Source organism: Panthera tigris, chromosome B3, assembly GCF_018350195.1.
Source record: "Panthera tigris isolate Pti1 chromosome B3, P.tigris_Pti1_mat1.1, whole genome shotgun sequence".
Lineage (NCBI taxonomy): Eukaryota > Metazoa > Chordata > Mammalia > Carnivora > Felidae > Panthera > Panthera tigris.
Genome location: NC_056665.1, coordinates 141,129,836 through 141,155,569, shown reverse-complemented (window position 1 = coordinate 141,155,569; position 25,734 = coordinate 141,129,836). Strand labels below are relative to the sequence as shown.

Here is a 25,734-nt window from a genome sequence, read left to right as displayed (position 1 = left end):
AAAATGGTCAAAATGGCAAGTTTTGTGGGGCGCCTGGGTGGCTCAGTCGGTTAAGCGGCCGACTTCGGCTCAGGTCCTGATCTCGCGGTCCGTGAGTTCGAGCCCCGCGTCGGGCTCTGTGCTGACAGCTCGGAGCCTGGAACCTGTTTCGGATTCTGTGTCTCCCTCTCTCTCTGACCCTCCCACATTCATGCTCTGTTTCTCTCTGTCTCAAAAATAAATAAATGTTAAAGAAAAAAAAATTTTAAATGGCAAGTTTTGTGTGTGTGTTTGTGTATGTGTCAACAATATAAAAAAAAAGAGTGGGCTGGGAGAAGAGGAGATGTGATAAAATACAGTGAAATTCAGTGGTTGATCATGAACTGCCTCCCGGGGGTGGGGCCCTGTGGTGGAATTATTACTACATTATTATTACTATTATTTCAACTTTTCGGCTTTTTCCAAACTTTGGTAATGACCACCTTACTGTAATATATCTATTTAAAACCCCAATCAACTATTTTATATTCTGAAGCGACCGTTCACCTCTGCCCTTGTACGCTGCTGATTAAGAACTGTAATCAAGGCTTGCCCCCCATCCCGAGCTCCCACCCCCACGCCTGTTGGGGCTTTCCGAGTGCTTTCACTGTTTGTATTCAAGGAAACCAGTGGCCCAGCTCAAATGCCATTTCCCGGGCACCCCTCCTCTGTCTCGCCAGCTGAGGACAAGCCCTCCTACAGCACTTAGTTGGACTTCTGCTGGGTCCTCAGTGCCAGCCAGGCGCTGAACGCAGCATGGGGAGGGAAAAAGAACCACGGTCCCTCGCTTCTAGCTTCATGACCGAAATAGACTCCAAGCAAATGGTCCCAGGAGGAAATGCATTCATGGGCTGGGAGGAGCCTGGGAAAACGCAGAATGGCTACTTTAGGGGCATGAGAAGGCTTCTGCGGGGGTGGACAGAGTTCTCCAGGAGAAAAGCAGGGAGAGGAGCGTCCGGAAGAGGGACTGGCATGTGCAAAGGGCCTGGGGTGAAGAGAAGCAGGACACATCGGAGGAGGCTCGGCCGTGGGGGGCCGGAGCAGGTTGTCTTCTAGGAATAAGACATCAAGACAATCCCTTCACCAGCTTCAGGGGGAGTCACTATCCCCACCCCCCGAGCTTCCCCGCTCCATACCTTGCCAAGATCTCAGGCTGGCGAGACAGCTCCATCACCGTGAATGCCAGATGATTGGCAGAGGTCTCGTGGCCTGCGGGAAAGGAGAGTGGGGCTCCACACGGGACTGCGGGGCTGCTGCTGGCCCAGCCCACCCGCCTCTGAGCCCCTGAGCCCGTGGTGGCAGTTCAGACCCTCACTTCTGCGCCCTGCAGCTGAGCCGGGTATACAGAGATGAAGGAGACAGGCTGCCCCCGTCCACGTCCCCTGTGCCAGCCAGTGTCGTCCAATAAACAGCATTTGCCCTCACGCATCCGGATTTCACACTCCTTCCTTCAACCATCCTTGAGCTTTGCCCGGCCTGGAGGGGTATTCATCCCATTTTGTAGAAGACAAAACTGAGGCTGAGAGTCGAGTCTCTTAGCCACAGGATAGGACCTGGGGCTCAAGTCCAGCCCACGGCCGCTGTTGTCCCCAGGCGGTGGGCGCCACCCTTGAGGCCTGGAGAGGTTGTACTTGTGGCTTCGAGGAATAGAGCAGTGGGTGGCTTCCCCTGAGAGGGCAGGGGGTGTGCAGGAGCGGGAAGGCCACTCCTGAGTTCTGGCAGCATCCGGTCAAGTCCAAGCCCCCCGGCTGGCCCGGGAGGGGACCACCTGAGTTTCGTGCATTTCCTCTGAAGGGGTAGGTGGTTTTACCAGGTGGCACCCTCCGCCAGCCAAGGGGCCCGGGGCCTGCTGGGCTCGAGAGCAGGGCCTACACCTTTCAGTAAGTGGGTGCTGGGAAGTGAGGCTGCCTGCCGTCCCGCACCTGCGCCCCACGGAGTCTGGATGCAAGGTGCGGGGGTGGGCCGGGAGGTTAGAGGGAGATCATTAAACCCTCATTGGAGCGCTGGAGGGAAGTCTGGGGAGCACCTTCCAGGCCCCCATTTTAGAGATGAGGAAACTGAGGCCCAGGCCACAGAGCCGGCCTGTGGAGAAGCCACATCCCAGGAGGAACACCTGGGTTCCTGGCTTGCAGGATGAGGCCAGCCATCGTCCGTTCAGCAAGCATTTTGCCAAGTGCAGGGAACAGTGCCCTGAAGTCCTGCTCCAACTCGGAAATCGCTCTGGGGCTCCCGGGGTATCTGTGCACACAGTGCTCCACACTGGGAGGGCCCTCTTCCACCCCCAATCCCCGCTCAGGACAGCCTTCCTCCTCCTTCATCTTGCAGGGGTGCATGCACCCGCCTCCAAAAATCCACTGGCCAGCAAAATCCCCAATTCATTCTGTCTGTCCGCCTCCACCCTCAGACCATGAACTGTCCCTCGTCTTGTCCGCCCGCCTCTGTCTTTTGTGCCCAGCGTTCGTGCATTTGTTCACTCATTTCATCCGCTCTGTACGCATCCGTGCTGCACTGGACCCCGCGAACACACAGGGAGCAGGGCATAACCCCTGGCTTACACCAAGCGTGCAACCCGGTGAGGAAAGTGAACCTTCTAGAATCGCCACAGATAAGTCCGTGGAGTAACCCTGTGAGTCCTGGGGGCAGAGAAGAGCTCTGGACACCATGCAGAGCTCCGAACTGGGAGCCCGATGCAGTTGGGCAATCACTGAGGGCTTCCCGGAGGAGGAGGCACTCAAGGGATCGCCGAAGGAGGAGTTTTCTAGACAAAGAAAGATGCTCAAGAAATAGCTCACGAGCAGAGGAATGAAGTTGCTTGGGGTGTCTTTTTGTGCTGGTCTAATAAAGGCCTCTGCCCCACAAATTCTGAGCGGGATGGAGCCTTGAGTGCACACGGTCAACCTCTCCTGAGCCCCAAAAGGCAGTGTCACGACCCGTCACAGTTGCCACCTGCGTTGCCAGGTCAGCGGCCGCCGAGGGGGCCTCCTGGACCTCCTTGAGCAGAGAGAGGCCTTCTGTTCCTCTATCCCAGCCCCTCCATTCTGCGGCAGAACTTTGCTGCTCAGACAGCCCGAGAACTCTCCCAGAGTCAGAGCTTAGGGGATGCCTGGTTCCCACCGTTTCTGCAAAGCCCCGAGCCCCCGGCCGTCACTGGAGCTACCAACCAGCAATGAAGAAGGTGACGAAGTTGTCCAGCAGGATCTCATCGTCCTGGGCCCCCTCTTCAGCTGGAAGACAAGGAGGGTGTCAGGGTGACACTCACACCCCTCGGCCCCTTTCCCCATAGCTCAGCAGAGAACCAAATGCCCTTCTCCCCAGAAGCCAGACCTGGAGTCAGGGGTGATCAGTCACCCTGACGGGTGGCACCCTGATGCCCGGCCCTCCCAAGGCCCCCGCGGGCGCCCTCGAACCTTTGAGGATCTGTGTGAGGATGTCGGCGGGGACGTCCTCCCCCCGCTTCAGGGCCTCCCGGCGGCGCTGGACCCAGTCCTTGCCAACCTGGCGCAGGAAGCGAACGCTTTCCCGGATCTCTCGGAGTTTCTTCCACTTCCCTGGCATGAACTGAACGAGAGAGCTCCCGCTCAGGGCGCCAACCGAGCACGCGCGTCTCCCTCTCCCGCTCCCCCAGCTCCGAAACGACTTTAGAGACCCACCGCAGCACTGGCAAGCTGGGAGGTGGGAAGATTGTGAGAAAATTCTAGAAAAGATAAAGCAGCCAAGGAGACTAGACCAAGGTGGCAGGCTGAGCCTAAGCATCGACTTCCCCTTCCTGCTCCAAATCCCTAGATAGGATGGGAAAGATGCCTTGAAAGATCCACATCGCACCGGAAAGTAAGAAGGGACCCCTGAACGGGGCAGTGGCTAGGACCGCGTGGAAGGAGGAAGCCACGGCCAGAGGGAATCAACTGCTGAAAAAGATGGGGTGGCATCAGGGGGCTCCAAGCCCAGAGGCTGAAGTCCCAGGGAACAGGAAAGGGCCCTGGGCATCCGTCTGGGAATCCATTCGAGTACCACCTTTCTCCCTTCTCCCTCCTTCATGCCTGGAACAAGGAAGTGATGGCTGGAGCTGCCGCAGCCATCTTATAACAATGAGGTGATGTGCTGGGGACAGTGGAACAGAAAGCTAGAAAATTCCACAAACATGTGACATTGTGGCGCTATCGCAGCCGTCCTGGATTGCCTGCCTCGGGGTCATTTTATGTGAGAGAAAGACGGACTCCTGATTTACTCAAACCACCTTGAGTTTGAATCTCTCCTTGCGGCGATCTACGCAGATCCTAACTGATGCGGAAGTCACTTGGGTCACACTGGAACTCCAAACCCATTCTGGAAAAAGGTCCCTGGAGGAGGTGCTCTGGCAAATTAGCACAGAGCTATGGTGGCTGGTCCTCGGAGGGGGTGTGGAGATGTTACCTTCGCCAGAGTGTTTCGAGATGCAGTGATGCCCTCCAGGATCAGTTTCACCTTCCGGGACAGAGGCTTCTGGGCGCCCAGCAGCATGCCTGTCTCCATCCCAAAAGCTGCCTGGGGGAGAGAGGGGGCCGAGGTCATCCCTGGGGGGGGCGGGGAAGACTGGAAGACCCAGCACGGAGCCTGGGGCCGTTCAGCTAGAGACCCAGGCAGCATGGGCCCTGACCCACGACGACTCCAACCCCGTGGGATGCAGTGACGACTACGAGCACACAGTAGCCACCCCACCACCCTTGGCTTCCTTCCACGACAAAATGCATTTGCCCTGAAATGCAGCCTTCCTTGGTGGCCCCTCTGCACCCAGCCTCCCAGTGAGCTGTAGAGCGACAATGACTCACTGTGCCTGCACTCCAGCCGCCGGGGCTGCCTAACCGTGCTGGGGGTCCCTGGGCCACCGCTGAGCCTGCCAGGTGCAGAGCCAAGCCAGACCCAGGGCAGGCGCGGAGGGGGAGGTAGGCTTGGAGCCGGGAGCCAGGCAGCCCTGAGACCCAATCCTGCTCCTGCCACCGACCAGACACAGGCCGGTCGCCACACCTTTTGGCGTCCGGTGTCTAGAGAGTGCATTTGTTGTTGTGGTCTCGAATGTTCGAGGAGACAGGGGGCTCCCCACCCAGAGAAGGGGCCGATGCTGGGGGAGCAGGCGGGAGGGCGAGGGCAAGGAAAGGGAAGACAGAGGGAGGAGCAGTGGTGGGCCCCGGGTGGCACCGCCCCCTCCCGGGGCCCGCCGTGCTCTGGTCACCTTGGCCAGGATGTCCATGGTGGTGCAGGTCAGCATGTCCTGCATGGACACCGGGGTCTGCCCATCCGCCTTGGCCTCCAGAATCTCCACCAGCTGCTCTGCCTTCTCGTTGAACGTTTCCATCAAGCTGACCAGGGAGCTGGGGAAACAGCACAGCTGTCAGGGGCCTCCAGGACCAGCCCGGTCATCCCGCGGCCCCTCTACGTGGGGGGACCAGTGGGCAGAGTGGAGGTGGCCGTCCCTTGAGGCCTGGCTCCCAGGTTGGGGTTGCAGTCATCAAACCAAGCCCTGGGGCTTCGCCATCCCCCTCAGGACGAACGCTGTCCCTTTGCCTTTGCCTGGATGGTTCCACGGGTCGTTTGCCACGGGGCCCCTCAACTCTGACCTCCAGTGATCGTGGCAGTGGAGGGACTCCAGGCGACACAGGGCGGGAAGAGAAGAGAGGCCTCTGGGCGCCCCCTGCAGCTCAGGACGGGCTCACTGGGGTCCCAGCCGTGGACCCCTCTGCTGGCACCGCCCACTCTCCTCACCTGCCCTGTCCCGGTCGTCACCTGCAGCCTGCTTTCCCATTTCATTCCCTGTCCCTGAGCAATCACAGCCCCCAACTCTGCGTGGAAATGAGTCCTCGGGCCCAGAACTCCCTACACACAGCACTCCTGGCCCGGGGACAGCTACCCCGGCTCGTCGCCCGAACACAGAGCCTAGGGAGAAGTATGGAAGGACACGCTCCAAACTCACAAGAGATGGTGACCCCGAGGAAGGGAGAGAAGGGAGGTTGTTTCTTGGTGCATTACGTGTTTCTGAACTTTTACTAAGGAAACCTGCTGCTTTTGTAATCAGAAGTGATTTTTGATGTTACCAATCTGGGTAAAGGGTAGGGGGTGTTCTTTTTCTTATTCTTTCTTTTTTTTTTTAATTTTTTTTTAACGTTTATTCACTTTTGAGACAGAGGGAGACAGAGCATGAACGGGGGAGGGTCAGAGAGAGAGGGAGACACAGAATCTGAAGCAGGCTCCAGGCTCTGAGCCGTCAGCAAAGAGCCTGACGTGGGGCTCGAACTCACGGACCGTGAGATCATGACCCGAGCCGAAGTCGGACGCTTAACCGACTGAGCCACCCAGGCGCCCCTTTCTTTTTTTAATTGTTTTTAAGTTTATTTATTTATTTTGAGACAGAGAGCACGAGCTTGAGCAGGGGAGGGGCAGAGAGAGAATCCCAAGCAGGCTCCGTGCTGTCAGCGCAGAGCCCCCACACGGGACTCGATCTCACGAACCGCAATATCATAATCTGAGCCAAAACCAAGAGTCAGATGCTTAACTGACGGAGCCACCCAGACGCCCCTCTTTGTCCTATTCTTATTCTTGAAACTTATTCAGAAATTTGAAATGGGTTCCAAATAAGAGGTTCTTAGAGAAAATGGGAGGAAGGGGAATTTTTAATCAGGAAAGAAAATCGCTCTTCATTGCCCGTCCACCCGTCCTGCCCTGGCTCCCGGCTCCGTGGGGCCCCAGCATCCTTGCTCACTGCTGCCCAGCCCCCACCCAGCCACCTGCAGGGTTCACCCTCGGCGGCCTCTACTGAAGGCACCACTCTGCTCCAGTCCCTTGCCAACCGAAAACACTCCAAAGCACCTGTCACTCTGAACAGTGTGGGGAACATCCTTACGTGGACACAGAGGGAGTTTGTCACATTGATGGCCACCTGCAGCTCTGTCTCCTGTTACCATGGCCTTTTAGTGCCTCCGCAGCACAACGTTCCTTCCCACCTCAGGGCCTTTGCACATGCTGTCCCCTCTGCTGGGGGTCTCTGTCCTCCCACCCTCCATCCCTAGGCCCTGTTACTACTCGCACACCTGCCCGCTCTCCAGATGGATACTCAAAAGCCACTTTCCCAGGAAAATGTCTCTTAAAGCCTCAAGTAGCCCCTATACGTGCTTCCGTAGCTAGTCGACTTCTCCAGGACACTTACAGGGTTTTGCAAGTATATATTTATACGTGAGATTATTTGTAGTTGTCTTTTTTTAAAAGGTTGACTGTGTGGGTGGCGCATGGCTGACTGTCACACTAACACTGAATGTCTTGTGGACGTGACAGATATAAAATGTTGGGCCGGAGTGTTTGCAGTATGGTAAAATCCCAACCCCCTTGTTTTGTTTGTTCTGTTTTGTTTTTATTGAAATGGTTGAGACCAAGGTCTTCCAGCAAAAGTAGTAATCTAGAAAAGCAGAAACTGGCAATTTATGGTCATGATTTTATTAAGAGTATATGATGACGTTCTGCGTAGATACTGGCTGGAGAGGACACTCACCAGAGGGTTCTATTTTCTCACTGGTGAAGGCAGATTCACCAAGAACTCTACCACGTTCACAAACACGACCAAGCGGGCTCCCAGAGCTTCTTCATACAACTTTGTGAACATTGCCTTTCTAATAAAACAGCCATCTCTTAGATGATTACCTTATTGTGAGACACAAATAAAAATGTGTGGTGACATCAGCCCAACAGCGTGAACATACTTGATACCATGGACTGTGCACATAAAAATGAGCCAGACGGTATGTGTATCTTAACACAATTTAAAAATTTTTAAATAAAAACGCCTATGAAAGCTCTTAATATAACACAAAGTGCTGTTCGAATATGAGGTCCTACGTGCTGGGGATGGTTCACCAAGACAGAGATGCTGGTATTAATGTCATGACTGCTGCAGGAAGTCAGCTGGTTAGAATCTATAGCCTCAAAGCTTCCTGCGGGGAGCAGCTATATTACCTTGCCTGGCTCTTGTAACCCTGGCTCTTGGCACAAGAATGTATTAACTGAAGGCCTCTTTCTAGTCTGTTCCTCCTCATTCTCACTCCTGGCAACTTTCCAGTGAGGACAAGACTATCCCAATTCATTATTTCATTCATATTTTCATTCACGCTATGGACTTCCTGTAGAGCTCACGAAGGGCCAGGTGCTGTGCTGAGCGCAGGAGTCCAGAGACAGGGTGCGTCTTCTGCCTTCTGCCCAGTCTGGTGGCGAAGGTGGGCTGAATGAGAATCATTGCAGTGGGTGTGACAGGAGCCATGCTGGAGGCATAAACTCAGCCTCAGAAGATCAGGGACCACAGCTCCCTAACAGTGACATCTTAGCTGGGTATCAAAGGAGTCACAGGAATTTTGCAGGGGAGCACACAAGGCAGAGAGAAAGGCAAGGACATAGGCAGAGATGCCAGAAAGAGCCCAGATGTCCCAAAAGATGGAGGAAAGAGGGTACAAAGGCTGGAGGGGTCTGGAGGCCAGACTGGGGGTGGGTGAAATCTGACCTTCATCTTTCATGTGATAGGGAGCCTTTGAAGCCTTCAAGATAGGAAAGTGGTGTGAATTTTAGCAAGATCTCCCCAGGGGTGGTGAGGTGGATGCATTGGAGGAGGTAGGGAGGCCAGGGAGGTTGTGATGAAAGTCTACGTGATTATGTATATATAGTCAGATATAGTCAACCACAGATTATGCACTAACTAGTAACTTAATGGTGGAAAAACCTGGAGGACGCTGTCTCTGACAAGTGAGTGAAGTTAACATCTCCTGCAATGAGGCAGGTCAACAACGCAGGTCTCCTAATACGATGCCCTGAGGACACAACACCAGTTCTGTGCTATTCCTGCCAAAAAGGTATAACCTGAGACACACAAAATTGATGGACATTCTACAAAACTGACCTGTAATCTTAAAATCAGGGAAGTCAGGGAAAGACAAAGATCTGTTCCAGAACAAAGGAGGCTTATGAGATGTGGGAACTAAGTGTAACCTGTGATCCGGGGTTGGACCTCAGACAAGGAAAAAAATAGCTATAATGACAAGGACAATGACAAGACTCGAATGCGGATTGTAGATTAGATAACTGTATTGGATTAATGTTAAATCTTCTCATTTTGATAACTGACATCCAAAATAATATCCACATTTTTAGGAAATAAGTATTTAAGGGAAGGGATCACAATGTCTCTAACTTGCTCTCAAATGGTTTTAAAAGTACACTATATTTAAAAAATGTAACTATACACACACACACACACAAAGAATGATAAATATGTTTATATATGCACATCCAGAAGAAATGATAAAACAAATGGTGATTTAAACAATAAACAATAAGCGAACCTGGGTAAAAGATATACAGAAGTAGCTTAGACTGTTCTGGAAATTTTTCTGTAAATTTGAAATTATATCCAACTAAAAGATAACCTTCCTCAAAATGTTAAGCACAGAGTTCCCCTATGACCTGGCAATCCCATCCCTAGGTATGTACACACTCAAGAGAAGTGAAAACATACATCTACACAAAAGCTTGTACACAAATGTTCATGGCAGCATTATTTGAAACAGCCAAGACTGGAAACATGCAAATGTCTACCAACTGATGAATAGACAAGCAAAATGTGGTATGTCCATACAATGGAATTTCATTTGGCAATTTAAAAAGTGAAGTTCTGAAAGAGGCTTTAGCATAGATGAACCTTGAAAACCTTCTCTCTGAGTGAGAGAAGCCAGACACAAAAGAAATGTCGTATGAGTCCATTTACAAGAAATGTCTGGAATACGAAAATCCATAGAAATGAAAAATAAATTAATGGTTGCCCAGGGCTGAGCCCATTGAGGGGAAATGGGGAGTGCCTGCTTTTTGGAGTGATGAACATGTTCTAAATTTGACTGTGGTGATGGTTGTTCCATTTTGTGGATAAGTAGGTAAAATATATGTTATAAAAGCCAGATCTCAATAAAAGTTATTTAGGGGCACCTGTGTGGCTCAGTCAGTTGAACATCTGATTTTGGCTCAGGTCACGATCTTGCAGTTTGTGAGTTTGAGGCCCATATGGGGGCTGTGTCAGCGGGGAGCCCACTTCAGATCCTCTGTCTCCCTCACTCTCTGCCCCTCCCCCACTCATATCATACTCTCTCTCTCTCAAAAATAAATAAATAAATAAATAAATAAATAAATAAATAAATAAATAAAAAGTTATTTAAAAAATAAAATGTTACTAACAATGAGAACGCTAATAAGGAAAATAAAAAGCCAGAGGAGGAGTGATGAGGTCTGAGCAGGGAAGTTCTTGGGGGGAAAAAGACCCCATCCCCCGGCATCAGTGTTACTCAGCCCTTGATGGCTAGCCCCTTGTCCCCCCAGCAGCCCGCCTGGCTCTCCCCTCTACCTTCAGCCTGGGTGAGGCCCCCTCCGGTGAAGACCTCTCTCTTCCCAAGACCCGCCATCTTGGATACACTCACCTGCGGCTGAAGGCCAAGTCCATGACCCTGCGTTGCTTGTGCCAGCGCTCATAGTCACATTCTGACACCAAACCTTGGCCAAACAGTCTGGGGGAGACAAATGCTTGATGTGAGAAACAGGAAGGGACAGGGGGACCGATGGCTTGATAGGGACAGGGTCAGCTTTGGGGATGATGGAAATATTCCGGAACTACACAGTGGTGATGGTTACACCACACTGTGAATGGACCAAATGCCACTGAAGTGTAACTCCAATGTGGTTAAAATGAAGAATTTTGTGAATTTTACCAAAAATAAAAAATAAAAGAAATACAAAAGAAATGGGGGTGATCATGTGCACCAACCTTGCAACCCCCACACTCCCGCCTTCTATCCACAGGGGAAAGAGGAGAAGGGAGGTGATAATGATGAGAGCAGCAGCCGCCATTTATGGGGCACCTGTGGTGTGACTGATAGCCAGGGCCTTGGTCTTCATGCTACACCCAATGCCCTGGGCCCCATGGGCTGTCTGCTTGCAGCCAGAGGCATTCCTGGCCTCTCCCCCAGCCCCTCCGCATGCCTTACCTCTCACCAAACACGGTCTGGATTGCGTGGTACATCTTGGAGTCCTTGTTGTACTTGGTTGACATCAGGAACTTCTAAACATCCCCAAAAAACCAACGTGAGCTCATGTACCCATGAGACGAAGCAAAGGATTCAGCAGTTTTCTGGACTCTTGTGAAACACGCCCCAACAATCACCACTGACTGGGTGCCAGCTGTGGTGTGAACACCTCATTCCGTGCAATCCCACCTAACCTTCCAGAAGGCCTGTCTTCAAGCAATAGCATCTTGCTTGGGGGTGAGGAAAGTGGGGCAGAGAGGGGTGAAGTGATATTCCTGTGGCCACTCAGCTGGAGTGGCGTTGTGGGGGGTCCTCATTTCCATGCCCATGCACAGATCTTGTACCGCGCCACCTTCTAAAGCAGTGAGAACAAGAAAATGCAGGTGCTGCTCTGAAACCAGAATAGGGAAGGGGAGAAGCCCAGAGGGAGGGCTTCTGGGACACAGGAGAGACACTTGGCACAGGTTCAGGGGTTGTTAGTGCCAACCCAGCCATGGAAGCCAAGGAAGGCTTCCTGGAGGAAGGACCAACTTGCCTCGCCACAAGCTGGATGGTAGCAATAATAACATTAGCTGACAGCTCTTGAGCCAGCATAGCCCAGGGGTTAACAGCTCAGGCCGTGGAGTCAGCTGGCTTGAATTTGGATCCGGGCTCACCATCTTGGCTTTGCCCTGGACTCACTTCATGACCACAGGCAAGTTACTCTGGGGAGGTTGCTGCAAAGGGTAAATTTGTTCTACGTGAAAAGTGCTGAGAAAAGTGCCTGGCACACAGCATGTGCCCCGTAAATGTCAGGCGCACAACAGCACCCGTAGCTCATTTAGTGCTCGGTCAATCCTAAGATGTGGGTGCTGTGTTTATGCTCATCTTACATATGATGGAGAAACTGAGATTTAAAACTAGCCCAAGGTCACACACACGGTGAATGGTGGAAATAGGATTTGAATCCCAGCAATTTGCCATGGCAGAGAGGGAAGAGAAGGCTGTGATCCAGGCAGGGGAAGCCCAGGCCACTTGCTGCATTCAGGCAGAATGAGAGGTAGGGAGGGGCATGAGTGGGGGCTGAATCCCAGAGGCCTGCCTCCTGGCGCCCTGAGCTTCATCCTGTGGGCACTGGGAACCAGGAAGATGGTATCTCCACTGTACATTAATCCAGGGGCTTCTGGTATCTGGGAGCTTAGCTCAGGGATCTAATATTAATTTTCAGCTAAAAGGTACCCCCCAAAATGGCTGACCTTGGGGCATGAGCCACATCCTGAGAACCCCACCCCCACCCAAACACTGTCATTTGTAAACGAACTTTCCTCATTACCCATGCCTGCAGGCCCCATCCCCATGGCAGTAAAGACCCACCTCCCAGGTCCCTCTCAAACATTCCTAAATTGTCCAAGGTCTGGACCAACCCTCCCAACCTAAAGTGAGGAGTCCCCACACTGAGGCACAGCAGCCTCAACACAGGCTCTAATCAGGTGCCCCCAAAGTCAAGGGTCCCCATGCCTGTTGTCCCTGGGGCTGGGGATCCTTTGAAGGCCCAGTGAGCTGGGCTCTGGGATGTGAGGAGTGCATGGGGGCACCCCCAGCACCTTCTCTGCTGTCCACACTGGCAGCACACTTCTGCCCACTAAGGGATAACTGCTGGGGACTTATCCTCCTGCCATAAGTAATCAGAAAAATAGGCATAACGCATGAAATATCTGTTTTCAGACACTGAGCAACAGGAAGTGCAGGATTGTGAATCCTAAAAGAAGGAAAAGGAAAAAAAAAAAGATACGAGACCTATGACCGAAGATTACTCTAGCTTTCTGCAATTTCAGGATAAAGGCACTAAAAGATGAAACTCAAATATAGCCCCATAGGCTTTCCAATTTGATGAGACAGATCAGAGTCCAGACATACAAAAGGAGGCTAGAACTTGTATGGCAGAGGACCTGAGGGGAGGGAGCCATGTAGAGAAAGAGCTCCTGTGCAGAAATCTGCATAGGGATCCCCTATATCTTCGGATGAATACCAGCCTGTGTACATGCACCGTGGACACAAGGCTGAGTTAAAAACAACTTTTGGGACAAGGAGAATTACCGAGTAACTACAGGCTGAACAGTTCTCAGAGCTTACACAGCCCAAGAACTCTTCAAGTTCCCACCGGCCAGAGGTAAACTTCAGACATAAGCCCTTTATTAGCGGCCCCCAGAAGAGCCACTCCTTGGTAGTGAGGCTAAACTAGCTCTAGAGTAAAGGCCGACCCTAAATCAACCCTACAAAAGCCTCAAAGCAAACCTGGAAAGGATCAGACTGATCTACACAAATAACTTTACCATCTGCCAGAATGAATTCCAGCACTCTTTAAAGGAATAAAACAAAACTGAGAACTCAACAGTGTACAATTCACAATGTCCAGGGGCCAACATAAAATCACTAGACACGTCAAAGAGCAGAAAGATCTACCTATAACCAGGCTCAGAAATAATAGAGATGACGGAATTTGCAGAAAAGAACTTTAACACATTTATTATAAGTATTGCAAATGTGGTCAAGGAACCCACATATCCAGGAAGTGCAAAGACTCCTACATAGAATTAACAACAAGAAAAAGTACATAAAGGCAGATCATAATCAAATTTCTGAAACCAGTAATAAGGAGAAAACCTTAAAAGCAGACAGAGATAAAATAGTAGATTGATATAAGTTGAAGATTATACTATAAACCCTAGGACAACCACTAAGAGAGAAAGAAAGAGAGCCAATAATCAAATAGTGGAGATAAAGTGGGATACTAAAACATACTCAATCCAAAAGAAGGCAGGAAAGGCAGAGAGGGGAACGAACAACAGGACAGAGGAAAAACAGCCACGTGGTAGATTTAAACCCAACCGTATCAATAATTACATTCAACGTAAATGACCTAAGCACTCCAGTTAAAAGGCAGAGATTGTCAGACAGTATAAAGCAACCAGACCAGACTATATGCTGTCTATAGGAAACCCACTTTAAATCTAAAAACCCAGATAGGTTAAAAGTAAAAGGATGGTAAAAAGATATACCAAGCAACACTAAACAGAAGATAGCTGGAGTGGCTATATTAACACCAGACAAAATATCCTTCAGGAAATGGAATATTACCAAGGATAAAGGGGACATTTCTAAAAATAAATCATACAATTCATCACAAAGACATATTAATCCTAAGTGTGCACACACCTAATAACAGAACTTCAAAATACATGAAGCAAAATCGGTACAACCTAAAGTAGAAATAGAAAAACCCATGATTGTGGTTGGAGAGTTCGACATTCCTCTCAAAATAATTGCTAGAACAAGTATGCAGAAAATTAGTGAGGACTTAAAAGATTCGAATAACACTATCAGCCAACTTGATCTAGTTGACATTTCTGAAATATTCCATTCAACAACTACAGAATATTCATTCTTTTGAAGTACTCATGGACATTCACCAAGATAGACCATGTGCCAGGTCATCAAACAAGCTTCAATTTTTTTAAAAAAATTTTTTAACATTTTATTTTATTTTTGAGACAGGGAGAGACAGGGCATGAACAGGGGAGGGTCAGAGAGAGGGAGACACAGAATCTGAAACAGGCTCCAGGCTCTGAGCTGTCAGCACAGAGCCCGATGCGGGGCTTGAACTCACGGACCGCGAGATCATGACCTGAGCCGAAGTCGGCCGCTTAACCAACTGAGCCACCCAGGCGCCCCCAAGCTTCAATTTTTTTATGTGGATTGAAATCATAAAAAGTATTTCATCTGCCCTTACAGAATGAAATTAGAAATCAATAACAGAAAGATATTTGTAAATACCATAATATTTAGAAAGTGAACAATATGCATATAAATAATCCCTGATTCAAAGAAGAAATCACAAGGGAAGTTAGAAAATATTTTGAACTGAATGAAAAAAGAAGCACGGCATATTGAAATGTGTGGTACATTTGTCCCTAAAGTAGTATTTACAAGGAAATGTATAGATTTAAATGCTTATATTAGAAAAGAAACAGGTCTAAAATCAATTTTCTAAACTCCCACCTTAAAAATTTGAACAAGAATAAATTAAACCCTAAACGAATAGAGGAAGGAAATAATAAAGAGCAGAAATCAATAAAGTAGAAAATGGACAAACAATGGAGAATTGCAATAAACCCAAAAGCTGGTTCTTTGAAAAGATAAATAAAATTGATAAACCTTTTGCTAGCTTGATTAAGAAAATAAAAGAAAGCCCAAATTATTTGCAGGAATGAAAGAAGGGATATCACCACAGATCCAGGAGACATGAAAAAGGAAATCAATAAATATTATGGACAACCTGATACCAATAATTTTAATTAGATGAAATGGGCAAATTCCTTGAAAGACACAAATTATAGGGGCACCTGGATGGGTTCGGCTCAGGCCATGATCTCACAGCTTTGTGGGTTTAAGCCCCTCATCTGGCTCTGCACTGACATCACAGAACCTGTCTGGGATTCTCTCTCTCTCCCTCTCTCTCTGTCCCTCCCCAACTTGAGCTGTCTCTGTCTCTAAATAAATAAATACATACATACATACATACATAAAGACATAAATTACCAAACCCAAGAAAAATAGCAACTCTGAATGGCCATAAATCAATTAAATACATTGAGTAATTAAAACAAAACAAAAAGCACTTCCATCAAAGAAAATGCCAGGCCCAGATGGCTTCACTGGTGAATCCTATCAAACATTAAAGGAAGGAATAACACCACCCCATAGAAACTCCTTCAGAAAATAGAGGAGAGGGGACATTTCCCAACTCATCTTGTGAAGCCTATTAATCTGATCCCCAAACAAGACAAATATAAAAACAAAAACTCTTAGCAGAAGATGAGCAAATTGTATCATGAGAGCTGGAGTGCAAGGTTGGTTTAACACTTGAAAATTAATCTATGCAATGCATCATTTTAATATATATTGTTCAACTTTTCTCATTGAGCGTCATGAAGGTCTTTGTGTATGGCTTTTGGTAGCATGCTTTAAAAATCTTTAAAAAAAATTTTTAATGTTTATTTATTATTTTGGAGAGAGAGAGAGAGCGAGCAGGAGAGGGGCAGAGAGAGAGGGAGCCACAGAATCCAAAACAGGTTCTAGGCTCCGCGCTGTCAGCACAGAGCCCGACGCGGGGCTTGAACCCACGAACCGTGAGATTGTGACCCTACAAGTCAGATGCTTAACCGACTGAGAGACCCAGGTGCCCCTAAAAATCTTAAACTGTGTCTACACTTGAAATTAAGCTTTACAAAAAAAGTATGTGTTACATCCTTTTAGAGACACCATGGTTGTTCGGCTTTTCTCCTGATCTGGACCCTAAGTTGCATCTTCTCCCTGTCATGCCAAGGCTCACTCTGCTGAGTACCCACTGTGAGAAAAAGAGCACCATCATTTATTGAGCCACTGCTGTGTGCCAGGCATGGGCTAGATGGCTCAAACATGCTATTTCGCCACCTGGCTATTTCGCCATCATCCCTATTTTACAGATGAGGAAACTGAGGCCCAGAGTGGTGACAGAGCCCAAACTTGAGCCCACGTCAGCCAAGTCCAAGGTAAACGATCTGAGGGCCATTCTTAGTCCCCAGATCACAGGCACCGCCCTCCACATAGTCCAGACCAATCAGTGCTGACCGTGTCAGTTTCCTGATCTCTAAAATGGGGACTGATAACAGTCTCTACCCCCGTGAGGATTAAATGGGTTCATAATCGGGAAGTAAAGAAGTACCTGTTTAAGTATCTTTTGCCCCTTTGCTTGTTAAATAAATATGTGTTGATATAAACATTTGTTAAATGAATCAATTGATATTGAAATCTCATGGTAGCCCTGAGACAGAGGGGTTATGATCCCACCTCGAAGATGAAGGAACCAAGGCTAAGAGGGGTGAGCTAGCTAAACGTGTGCACATCACTTGGGCAAAACTCCCAAATGGTGGGTGTTCAGAGAGAAAGATGCCACTGACTTTTGGATCCTTGGGAAATGAGCCCGAGTGCTGGTGCCTCTGGGACATTTCTCTTACAGCCTCTGGGGTCGAGTTTTGTGCCCCCAACCCAGGGAAGGGAAGGGAAGGGCTCTCCCCATAGAAACTTCTCTGCTTCCTACCTTGACCGACTCGGGGCTCGTGACGATGACTGAGGTTTTGTGGAAGACGTTGACCCGCACGACGGGTCCGTACTTCTTAGCCCTGGAAACCGAAATGACCCAAAGGAGGCTGTCAACGACCGGAGATGTGAATATCATCACCACCCAGCGGGAGGATCAGGGTGTCCCATCCCAGGAGAGGCTTAACACGGACTCACTGCCGAGCCACATCCCCCACTGGGTCTCAGTTTTCAAACCCATGAAATAGTGTTGCTACGCTCCTCCTTTGACCCAAAAGATTTTGCTGGGAATCAAGCGATAGCGTGTCTTTGAAATGCTTTGGAGAGTGCGAAGCACCACCACGTACAAGGACTGTTATTGAGTCACGCCCCCCACCCAGCTTACAGACAGGGACACTGAGGCTCAGAGTTTCTGATGTCCGGTCTCAGGTCACACAGCTGCCAAAGGCAGAGGTTGCCTTCTGAACCAGCCTCCTCTGCCTCTCCGCTCAGGGGAGGGACTTCGGGGGTGGGAGCGACCTGGCCGGGGAGGCGGGAGTGTGTGTGCTGGCCTGGGGAAGGGGTGGGGCTGCCCCATGAGGGACCTGGGCTGGAGTAAGGGCAACAAATGACAATTAGGACCCACCAATCCAAAAACACATCTTGGAGCATGCGGCCACAAACCTCATCCTTTTTCCAAAAGTAGGGGAGGTGTCCTAGAAGGAAACTAGAAGAAACGGGAAACATTAAGATCACCCCAAGTCACCATTAAAGAGTGCTCCCTTCCCCCACAGGACCCTGTGAGGGCGGCCTTATTAGGCCCACTTTGCAGATGGGACGGCTGAGGCCCGAGGAGGCACGGCACTGGCTCAGGGCACCCAGTGTAAGAATGCAGGCAGGATGCAAATACAGGTCTGGCGGGTTCCCTGGTGTGGAGGGGAGGGGCTGGCGTGTGGAAAGGGTCCCATAGTGCTGTGCCGAATTACCTGGAGACATCCCCTGAACACTGACTACGTACATGCTGGGCGCCATGCTGGGTCTCATTCCATCTGTCCTCCCCCCACTGCCTGGAGGTAGGTCTATTGTTAACCTGGCTTACAGGTAGGGCAGCTGAGGCTGGAGAGGTGGTCACCTGTCCACGGCTGCGCGGCTGGCACCAAGGCATCCCGCGGTCCTTCTCACCAGGGGATGGTTTAGTCACGCTAAGTCCGCCGTGGGTGGGTGATCAACAGAATGTCAACGAGTCTATCTGGTGTCACCTGGTGGCACGTTTGACAGGTGCTTCCTGTCTCCTGCACGGCTTATTCCAGTCAAGCTCACTCACGACCCCATCCAGAACGGGTGACAGAAACTACAGGTGGGGCTTTCTGAGTCGGGGAACTCACCCGACTGGAGATAGAGAGTGAATTAACAAAGAAGAAGAAGAAGGAGAAGGAGAAGGAGAAGGAGAAGGAGAAGGAGAAGGAGAAGGAGAAGGAGAAGGAAAGAAAAGAAAAGAAAAGAAAAGAAAAGAAAAGAAAAGAAAGGAAAGGAAAGGAAAGGAAAAGAAAAGAAAAGAAAAGAAAAGAAAAGAAAAGAAAAGAAAAGAAGGAGAGTGATGGAAAAATCAGAGGGGGAGGTAATCAGAGCTGGGGATAGGAGTAGGTGGTGCCATTTTCTACAGGCAGGTCGGGAATGGCCCTTTAAGAAGGTAACATGGGACGCTTGGGTGGCTCAGTCAGTTAAGCATCCCACTCAGGTTATGATCTCGCGGTTCGTGGGTTCGAGCACCGCGTCGGGCTCTGTGCTGACAGCTCAGAGCCTGGAGCCTGCTTCAGATTCTGTCTCCCTTTCTCTCTGCCCCTCCCCGACTTGCATGCGTTCTCTCTCGCTCTCTCTCTCAAAAATTGAATAAACACGAAAAAAAAATTTTTATAAAAAAAGAAGGTAAACGTGAGCTGCAATAAATGAAGGACTAGCCTACCCAGGTACCTGGGGGAAGAGCATTCCAGCAAAGGAGATAGCAGGTGCAAAGATCCTAAGGTAGGAATGTGCGTGGTAAGTTCAAGGAACAGTGAGAGGGTGTTGTGGCTGGAGTAGAGTGAGGGAGATGTGGTACAGGATGGGGTCACCAAGGGAGGGGGCAGATCGCCAAGGGCCTTGCGGGCTGGTGTCAACACTGCTCTGACCTTGAAAAGCAGAGGGCCACCGGAGGGTCTTGAGCAGAGCAGAGACAGGGTCTGACGCGTTTTCAATGGCTCCCTCTCACAGCTGCTGTGCTGGGTGGGTGGGAGGCAGGAGTGGAGGCAGGGGCACCAGCATGGGGCTGGGGGAGGGGATAGGGCGCAGACCAGTGAGAAGCCGGGTTCCCAGGGCAGGTTGGAGGAGGAACCAAGCAGACTTGCTGGGGATGTGGACGAGGGTGGGAGGGTGGTGTCAGGCTGCCCCAAGGCTTCTGGCCTGATCCTTGGAAGGATGAGTGGAGCTGCCGTGTCCTAAGGTGGGAAGGACCAAAGAGGGGCTGGTTGCGGGGCAGCAGACCGCATCGTGCCCGCCTCTGCCCTCGTCCATGCAGCCAGGAAGGTTTTGGGGGGCAGCATGGAGACACTGCCTGGGGCTCCCGGCTCTGCCTGCAGGAAGGACGGGCCAGGAGTTCCAGCTCAACACCCCCAGAGCAGCCCCCCACCAATGACCTTGCGCCCTGCACCTTGGTGGTGTCGGCTCTCAGCGCTCCCCCAGGGGGTTGCAGCTCACTGGCCCCCCAGAGGTAATTTGCTTTATTGGCTTTTTTTATTGACCTCCTCTCTCTCTGCATTCCCAACTCCCACAGGGATCACCACCCAACCCCCCCAAACCACTTACATTTCTTTGTTTTTTCTCTCTTTTTTTTAGAGCGAGAAAGACAGAGCATGAGCCGGGGAGGGGCAGAGAGAGAGGGAAAGACAGAATCCCAAGCAGGCTCCATACCATCAGTGCAGAGCCCCACACGGGGCTCGAACCCACGAACCGCGAGATCATGACCCGAGTCAAAGTCGGACGCTCAACCGACTGAGTCACCCAGGGGCCGCCGTTTCAATTCTTGCCTCAGGATCAATGTCCGGGAACCAACCTGAGACAAGCGGACTAAATCCGGCTTTGAACCTGGCAGGTTTGCAGAGGAAAGCACCAAGGGCGGGGTGTGAGGAAATGCTTAGAGCCAAGGCCAGAGATGTAAATGTGACAGTCCTCAGCTGAGAGGCAGCCCTTACAGCCCAGCAGCTGGATTAGACCACAAGGGGGTGAGTGTAGACAGAGAAGGGACCCGAGGACTGAGCCAGGCAGCAAAGGGACAACCAGCCAGGGAGACTGAACAGAAGACACCAGAGGAGAGCCGAGGGGGAGTGGAGCGGGCAGCCTGCGAAGAAAGCAGGCCAAGGGGACAAGGGAGGGACTTGTCCAGGGTCAGGCAAGACGAGGGAGGACTGAAGGGCCACCGTGTGTGTGTGTGTGTGTGTGTGTGTGTGTGTGTGTGTGTAGCTACAGGGAGATCACTGGGACTTTGGTCAAAGCAGGGTGGGCTGCTCGGGAGAGGTGGGTGCCAGAGCCCAATGGGGTGTTGGGCCCAAGACAGGAGGGGAGGGAGGGATGGGGACCCAAAACAGGCTTCTCAGGGGGACTGTTGAGGGGGCGCAGAGACAAGGGGGCGGCAGCTGGAGGGAATGAGAAGGGAAGAGAAGAGTGGTTGTTCTTTTACAACATGTTATATAAAAATGGGAATGATGCTGGCGAGAAGGAAAACTGATGACATGGGAGAGAAGGAGCCCCGCTGGGCAGGGTCGCTGAACCCAGAGGACAGCTCTCCTTGGCCGGGAGCACCTAGGTCCCAGTGGGAAAGGCGTGTGGGCCCCGGTACAGGGAAGGGGGAGGCTGTGGTGGCAGAGCCCCGGAAGGAAGTTCTCTCAGGCTGTTCCATTTACCCAGGGAGGTAGGAGGTAGGAATCAAGCCTGAGAGTGGGGACAGAGGGGGAGGTGGCGGGGCCTGAGGAGAAGCGAGAACGCGTCAAGAGTGGGCGGGCAGATGCGGGAGGAAGGAGGGCAGTGTGGCCGCTCGGCAGCTGAGGCCCACTCAGGGTGAGTGGCTTTGAACTTACAATGCCCCACCTGCAGAAAGATGGCCTGTGGACATCACGCGCGCCTGGCTGTGTTTCCAGAATAACCTAGTAACCGTGGCCACTGCCATAGCTGTGCACTTGGGGAGGATGTTCTGTTTTGAACACCTGAGTGATAGACCCTCTCCACCCCACCAGGCCTGCCTGAGAGCCTCTGCCTGGCGCCCAATGCCACTTGGGGAAGAAGGTGAGTGACACCTCAAGAAGGCCAAGGCGACAGAGAGGCATGAGGTTCCCAGTGCCCGGCAAGAAAGGGGACTAAAACCCATTCCTTCCCGTTCCTGCAGGGGGACACCGAGGAGGGAAAGGCAGAGCCAGAAGACCGGGCGTTGGAAACAAACAGGTAGGGGATGGTAGAATTGGGGGATGGTGGAATGCTGCGACTGGGGTGGGGGGCTGAGAGAAGTCCACCTGGCATGTCCCTGTCGGTAGACGCGGTAAGACAGAGCAGTCCAGGGAGAGAGAGGAGGGTGAAAACCCCCCTCCCCTGCCCGGTCCCTGGCACATGACCTTTCCTATAATGCTGCGGTTGGCACAGTGGGAATCAAGGTTCCCTGAGGACAGAGAACGTCTTGGATAATAAAGGAGAAGAGGTCATCTGGACAGCCCACGGTGAGGCCAGCCACGGGGATGAAGGGAGCCACATGACAGCTTGGGGTGCGGATGGGGGCCACTGCCGGGAGTGAGGGTGACGGGCCATGGCTGCCTCGCGCCAGTGGAATGGGGCGACGATGGCTCCAATTGGATGCACTGCCCGACAGAGCCGGCAAGGGGTCTCCACCATCGCCAGGAACCATGGGGCAATTTATTGAACAGACCTCACCTCTGGCAACTTGGCAAGTAGGGAGCAGAGGAGGAAACCCGTGCCAGCCAGGAGTCATACTGGAAAAACCGTTCTAAAATAAAGAAAACCTGGAAGGGCGAGACTTTTTGTTGCCAAGTTTACATTCATCCCACGCTACCAGGAGCGCGGGGGGTTGATGGGAAAGTTGGGAACAGCAACAGAGAAATGAAGAAGCCACAAGTGTCTGTGTGGGATCTGAACGTGGGGTCGGAGTTTTCGGCTGTTACACGGATGGTTGCAGTAGGATGTTGTCTGTGGGGAACTCCGGGAGGGCATCCTGGAGGAGAGGGCAGCCCGGTGACTCCTGCCGAATAAGGAGGCGGATGGGTGGGGGGTGGGGAAGCACAGCAGCCCCTTGGAAGGCAGAGGGACCCTTGCCTGAAAGCTGGCAAAGCCTAGAAGCACCAAGGGGCAAATGTTACCACCAGAGACTCGACATGTACCCTTCTCGGCCAACCATGGTGTTGCCAGTCATGGTTTGAGGATCCAGGCGCTGAATACAAAAGCATCTGATCTGTGCCAGAAAGGGTTCCAGAACTCTCATTTAGTGCACTCTTAGATGTGACCACCAGACAACTGTTAATCCAAAATCTTTCTGCATATGTATCATTCAGTTCACCTCCTCAGAATAAAGAGCCCAACTATAATTATATAATTAAATATTATGTAATTAACCTCCTCCTACTCCTCCACCCACCCACAGGCACCTGTAGGTCACACGTAGATTCTGCAGTGTAGGATTCAGGGGAGAATTCAGGCATAAAAAGGAGAGAAGTACGGACACGGGCTACTACATGGATAAACCTTGAAAACATTGTGCTAAATGAAAGAAGGCAGACACAAAAGGCCACATATCGTACGATTCCACTTATATGAAATGTCCAGAACAGGCAAATCTGGAGACAGAAAACAGATTCGTGGTTGCCTGGGGTTGGAGGTGGGGGTGAGGAGTGGGGGGAGGTGAGGAGTGACACCTACGGGGTATTGGGTCTCTATCTGGGGTGATAAAAATGTTCCGGAACCAGTGGTTAAGACTGCACAACTCTGTCACTATCCCCAAAAGTACTGATTGTACACTTTAAAGGGGTAAATTTTAGGGCACAGTTTTATTTTGAAAACGCAATTAAGAAAAAATATATGGGAGAGGGGCAGAGAGGGGCGTGATTTCAGTTCTGCCTTCTCAAGACAAAGAGACCAGACCAGGTCTGCAGTGCTTGAAGCATTGGGGTTTACGTGAAGACCAAATCATCACGAGACCCAGCAGAACAAACACGAAGCTCATTCAATCCCAAGCTGTCGATGGCCGATTGGGAAAACTTGAAAGGGTGACAGCGTCCCTAACAGGACTTGTAGGTGATTTCCACCATCCACTTTGACTCACTGTTCACCGAGTATCCATATGCATGTACCAGTTGCTGCTGTGCTAAGGTGTCAGGGACATGGCAGTGAACAAGACAGACACGGGCTTATGGGAGAGACAGACACTTAACAAGAGGTTGCACAAATAGTTGCCCAACAACTATTCCAATGTCATAGTTCCAATGACATAGAGTTTACAAAGTGAACATAATATATTCGGGCATGGAAGCAGGTGGGACCTCCCTGAGGAGTTAGCATTCGAGCCACATCTGGAAGGTGAGGGGAAGAAGCATCTGGGTGGCTTGGAAGACAGAGCTGCTAAGCATGGGAAAAGGAAGAACCAGAGGTGGGTTAGGGCACCCGGAAAGACAGCCAGCCAGCAGGGAGAAATATCGCTTCCCTGTGTCACCAGCCATAGAAATCTTTCCCGAACCCACCAAACAGGAATTCAGGCTTCTAATGCCAGGTCATCTGGCTTGTGCTGGAGGTGGACACCTTCCAGAATGTTCATGTCTTGAGGTTTTAAAAAGTGTATCTAATACCATTGTTCATTCATTCAGTAAGTATTTATTGAGCATCTGCAAAGTGCCAGGAGCCGGGCATACACAAGGGAACACACAGTACCCTGCCCTCCTAGGGCTCACATTCTAAAGGGGGGAGACAGACACAGTCAACAGGTGAGCAGACAGTCAACAAGTGAACAGAAGGCAACTTCGGGGGAGATGGCCACATAAGAAGTTCGGGGCTAGGTGGGCTTTACACAGGGTGGTGGATGGTCTCCAGCAAGACCCTGGAGGAGAAATCAGCTGCCGGGGCGGGGGGGGGGGGGGTTGCAGAAAGACTGGGGGCAGCAGTGAGCAAGCAAAGGGGGGGATGAGAACAGTACAGAGTGGGTTCTAAGAGCTCAGCAGGGGCCTTGCAGGCCATAGAGTGGACTTAATTTAGAATTCGATTTCCTTCTACAGTGATGGGAAGCTTTTGGAGCAGAGGAATGACACATTTGATTTAGGCTTCAGACAGGTAAGCTTCTGGTGGGAGGAGGTATGTTGGGGTGGGGGTGGGGGACAAGGATGGAATGGAAGTACTAAGGAGAAGCAAACAGCATGTACCAGGACAGAAATACCAAGGGTAATGTGACCCAAGTATAACGTGATCCAATTCAGGTTGAGTGACCCCATTCAAAGTCCCAAAGTTACGAGGGCTCACTTTAGAGCCAAGGCTGACCTGGGTTTCAATCTAGGCTTACCAACTGTGTGACCTTGGGCAGATGACTTTGCCTCTGCGCGCCTCAGTCTCCTCGTCTGAACGATGGGGTAACAATAGCGCCTACCTAACAGGGTTGTCGCTGCCATCACGTTTGTGGGGCCCAGCAGAGCGCGGTGGGCGCGGACCAGCTGCTGCGGCTGTGAGTAATTTGTTACTAAGAATAGTTAGCGCCCCTCTCCCGGCCGCCGTCTCCAAGCGGCCACGCGCAACGGCGAGGCTGGACCCCCGGCCCCGACGCCGGCTTGGACGCGGCCCCCCGGCCCCCCATTCGAGCGCCCCATCCAGGCCCCCGCCCCCACCCCCCGCTCACCTGGGCCTCGGCGGCCCGGGGATGTGCTCGTAGCGGCTGCGAGCGCGGTGCACGAAGGTGCAGAAGAGGCCGAAGGCAACCAGGACGGCGCTGCCGAGCAGCAGCAGCAGCCCGGGGCTCATGGCTCCCGGGCAGGCCAGGCCTGGGTCGGGGCCGGGCACCGAGGGGGCGGGAGGCCGCGAGCCGACTCAGCTGTCAGCGCCGCGCCGCCTCGGCCCCAGGCCCGGCGCGACCCAGCACCGCCCACTCCCTCTCGGCTCCGCCCCTGCCGGCTCGACCCCTCCCAGGGCTCTCCGTCCCGGCCAACCACGTCTCCGCCACCCGCTCCAGCTCTCGGCGCCCGCCCCCGCCCCGCCCCTAGCTCCGCCCCAACCTCAACACCGCCCCCCCGCGCTCAGGCCCCGCCCAGAACATGAGATCTTCTCCAATCACAATGCCGCTTCTGGCTCAGTCCCCCCACGCTCCGCCCTCTGCCCCCCCTCCTCCCCAGGCCCCGCCCCCAGCTCCTCAAGCTCTATCCTAGCAGCAGCTCCGCCCAGAACGCGTTGTCCTTGGCAACCCCGTTTCCTCCGCGCTTCCTGCCCCGGCGGCAGAGCAAGGTCCAGCTGGCTGTTTCCGCCCCCTAGGGCGCCTGCAAATAAA

At 51.7% G+C, this 25,734-nt stretch overlaps 1 protein-coding gene across 1 annotated transcript in view; it reads right to left on the bottom strand.

Moving 5' to 3' along the window:
• Positions 1–25,388, bottom strand: part of LOC102970492 (cholesterol 24-hydroxylase) — a 32,560-nt gene extending 7,172 nt beyond the window's left edge. Inside the window, exons 1-10 of the mRNA XM_042987793.1 lie at positions 25,093–25,388; positions 17,833–17,913; positions 17,209–17,290; positions 11,052–11,125; positions 10,488–10,574; positions 5,225–5,363; positions 4,429–4,539; positions 3,426–3,576; positions 3,180–3,242; positions 1,155–1,227 (exon numbers count right to left, since the gene is read on the bottom strand). Of these exons, the coding sequence (XP_042843727.1) occupies positions 1,155–1,227; positions 3,180–3,242; positions 3,426–3,576; positions 4,429–4,539; positions 5,225–5,363; positions 10,488–10,574; positions 11,052–11,125; positions 17,209–17,290; positions 17,833–17,913; positions 25,093–25,214 (983 nt within the window). The 5' untranslated portion in view covers positions 25,215–25,388. The remainder of the gene's footprint in view (positions 1–1,154; positions 1,228–3,179; positions 3,243–3,425; positions 3,577–4,428; positions 4,540–5,224; positions 5,364–10,487; positions 10,575–11,051; positions 11,126–17,208; positions 17,291–17,832; positions 17,914–25,092) is intronic.
• Positions 25,389–25,734: the final 346 nt, after the last annotated feature.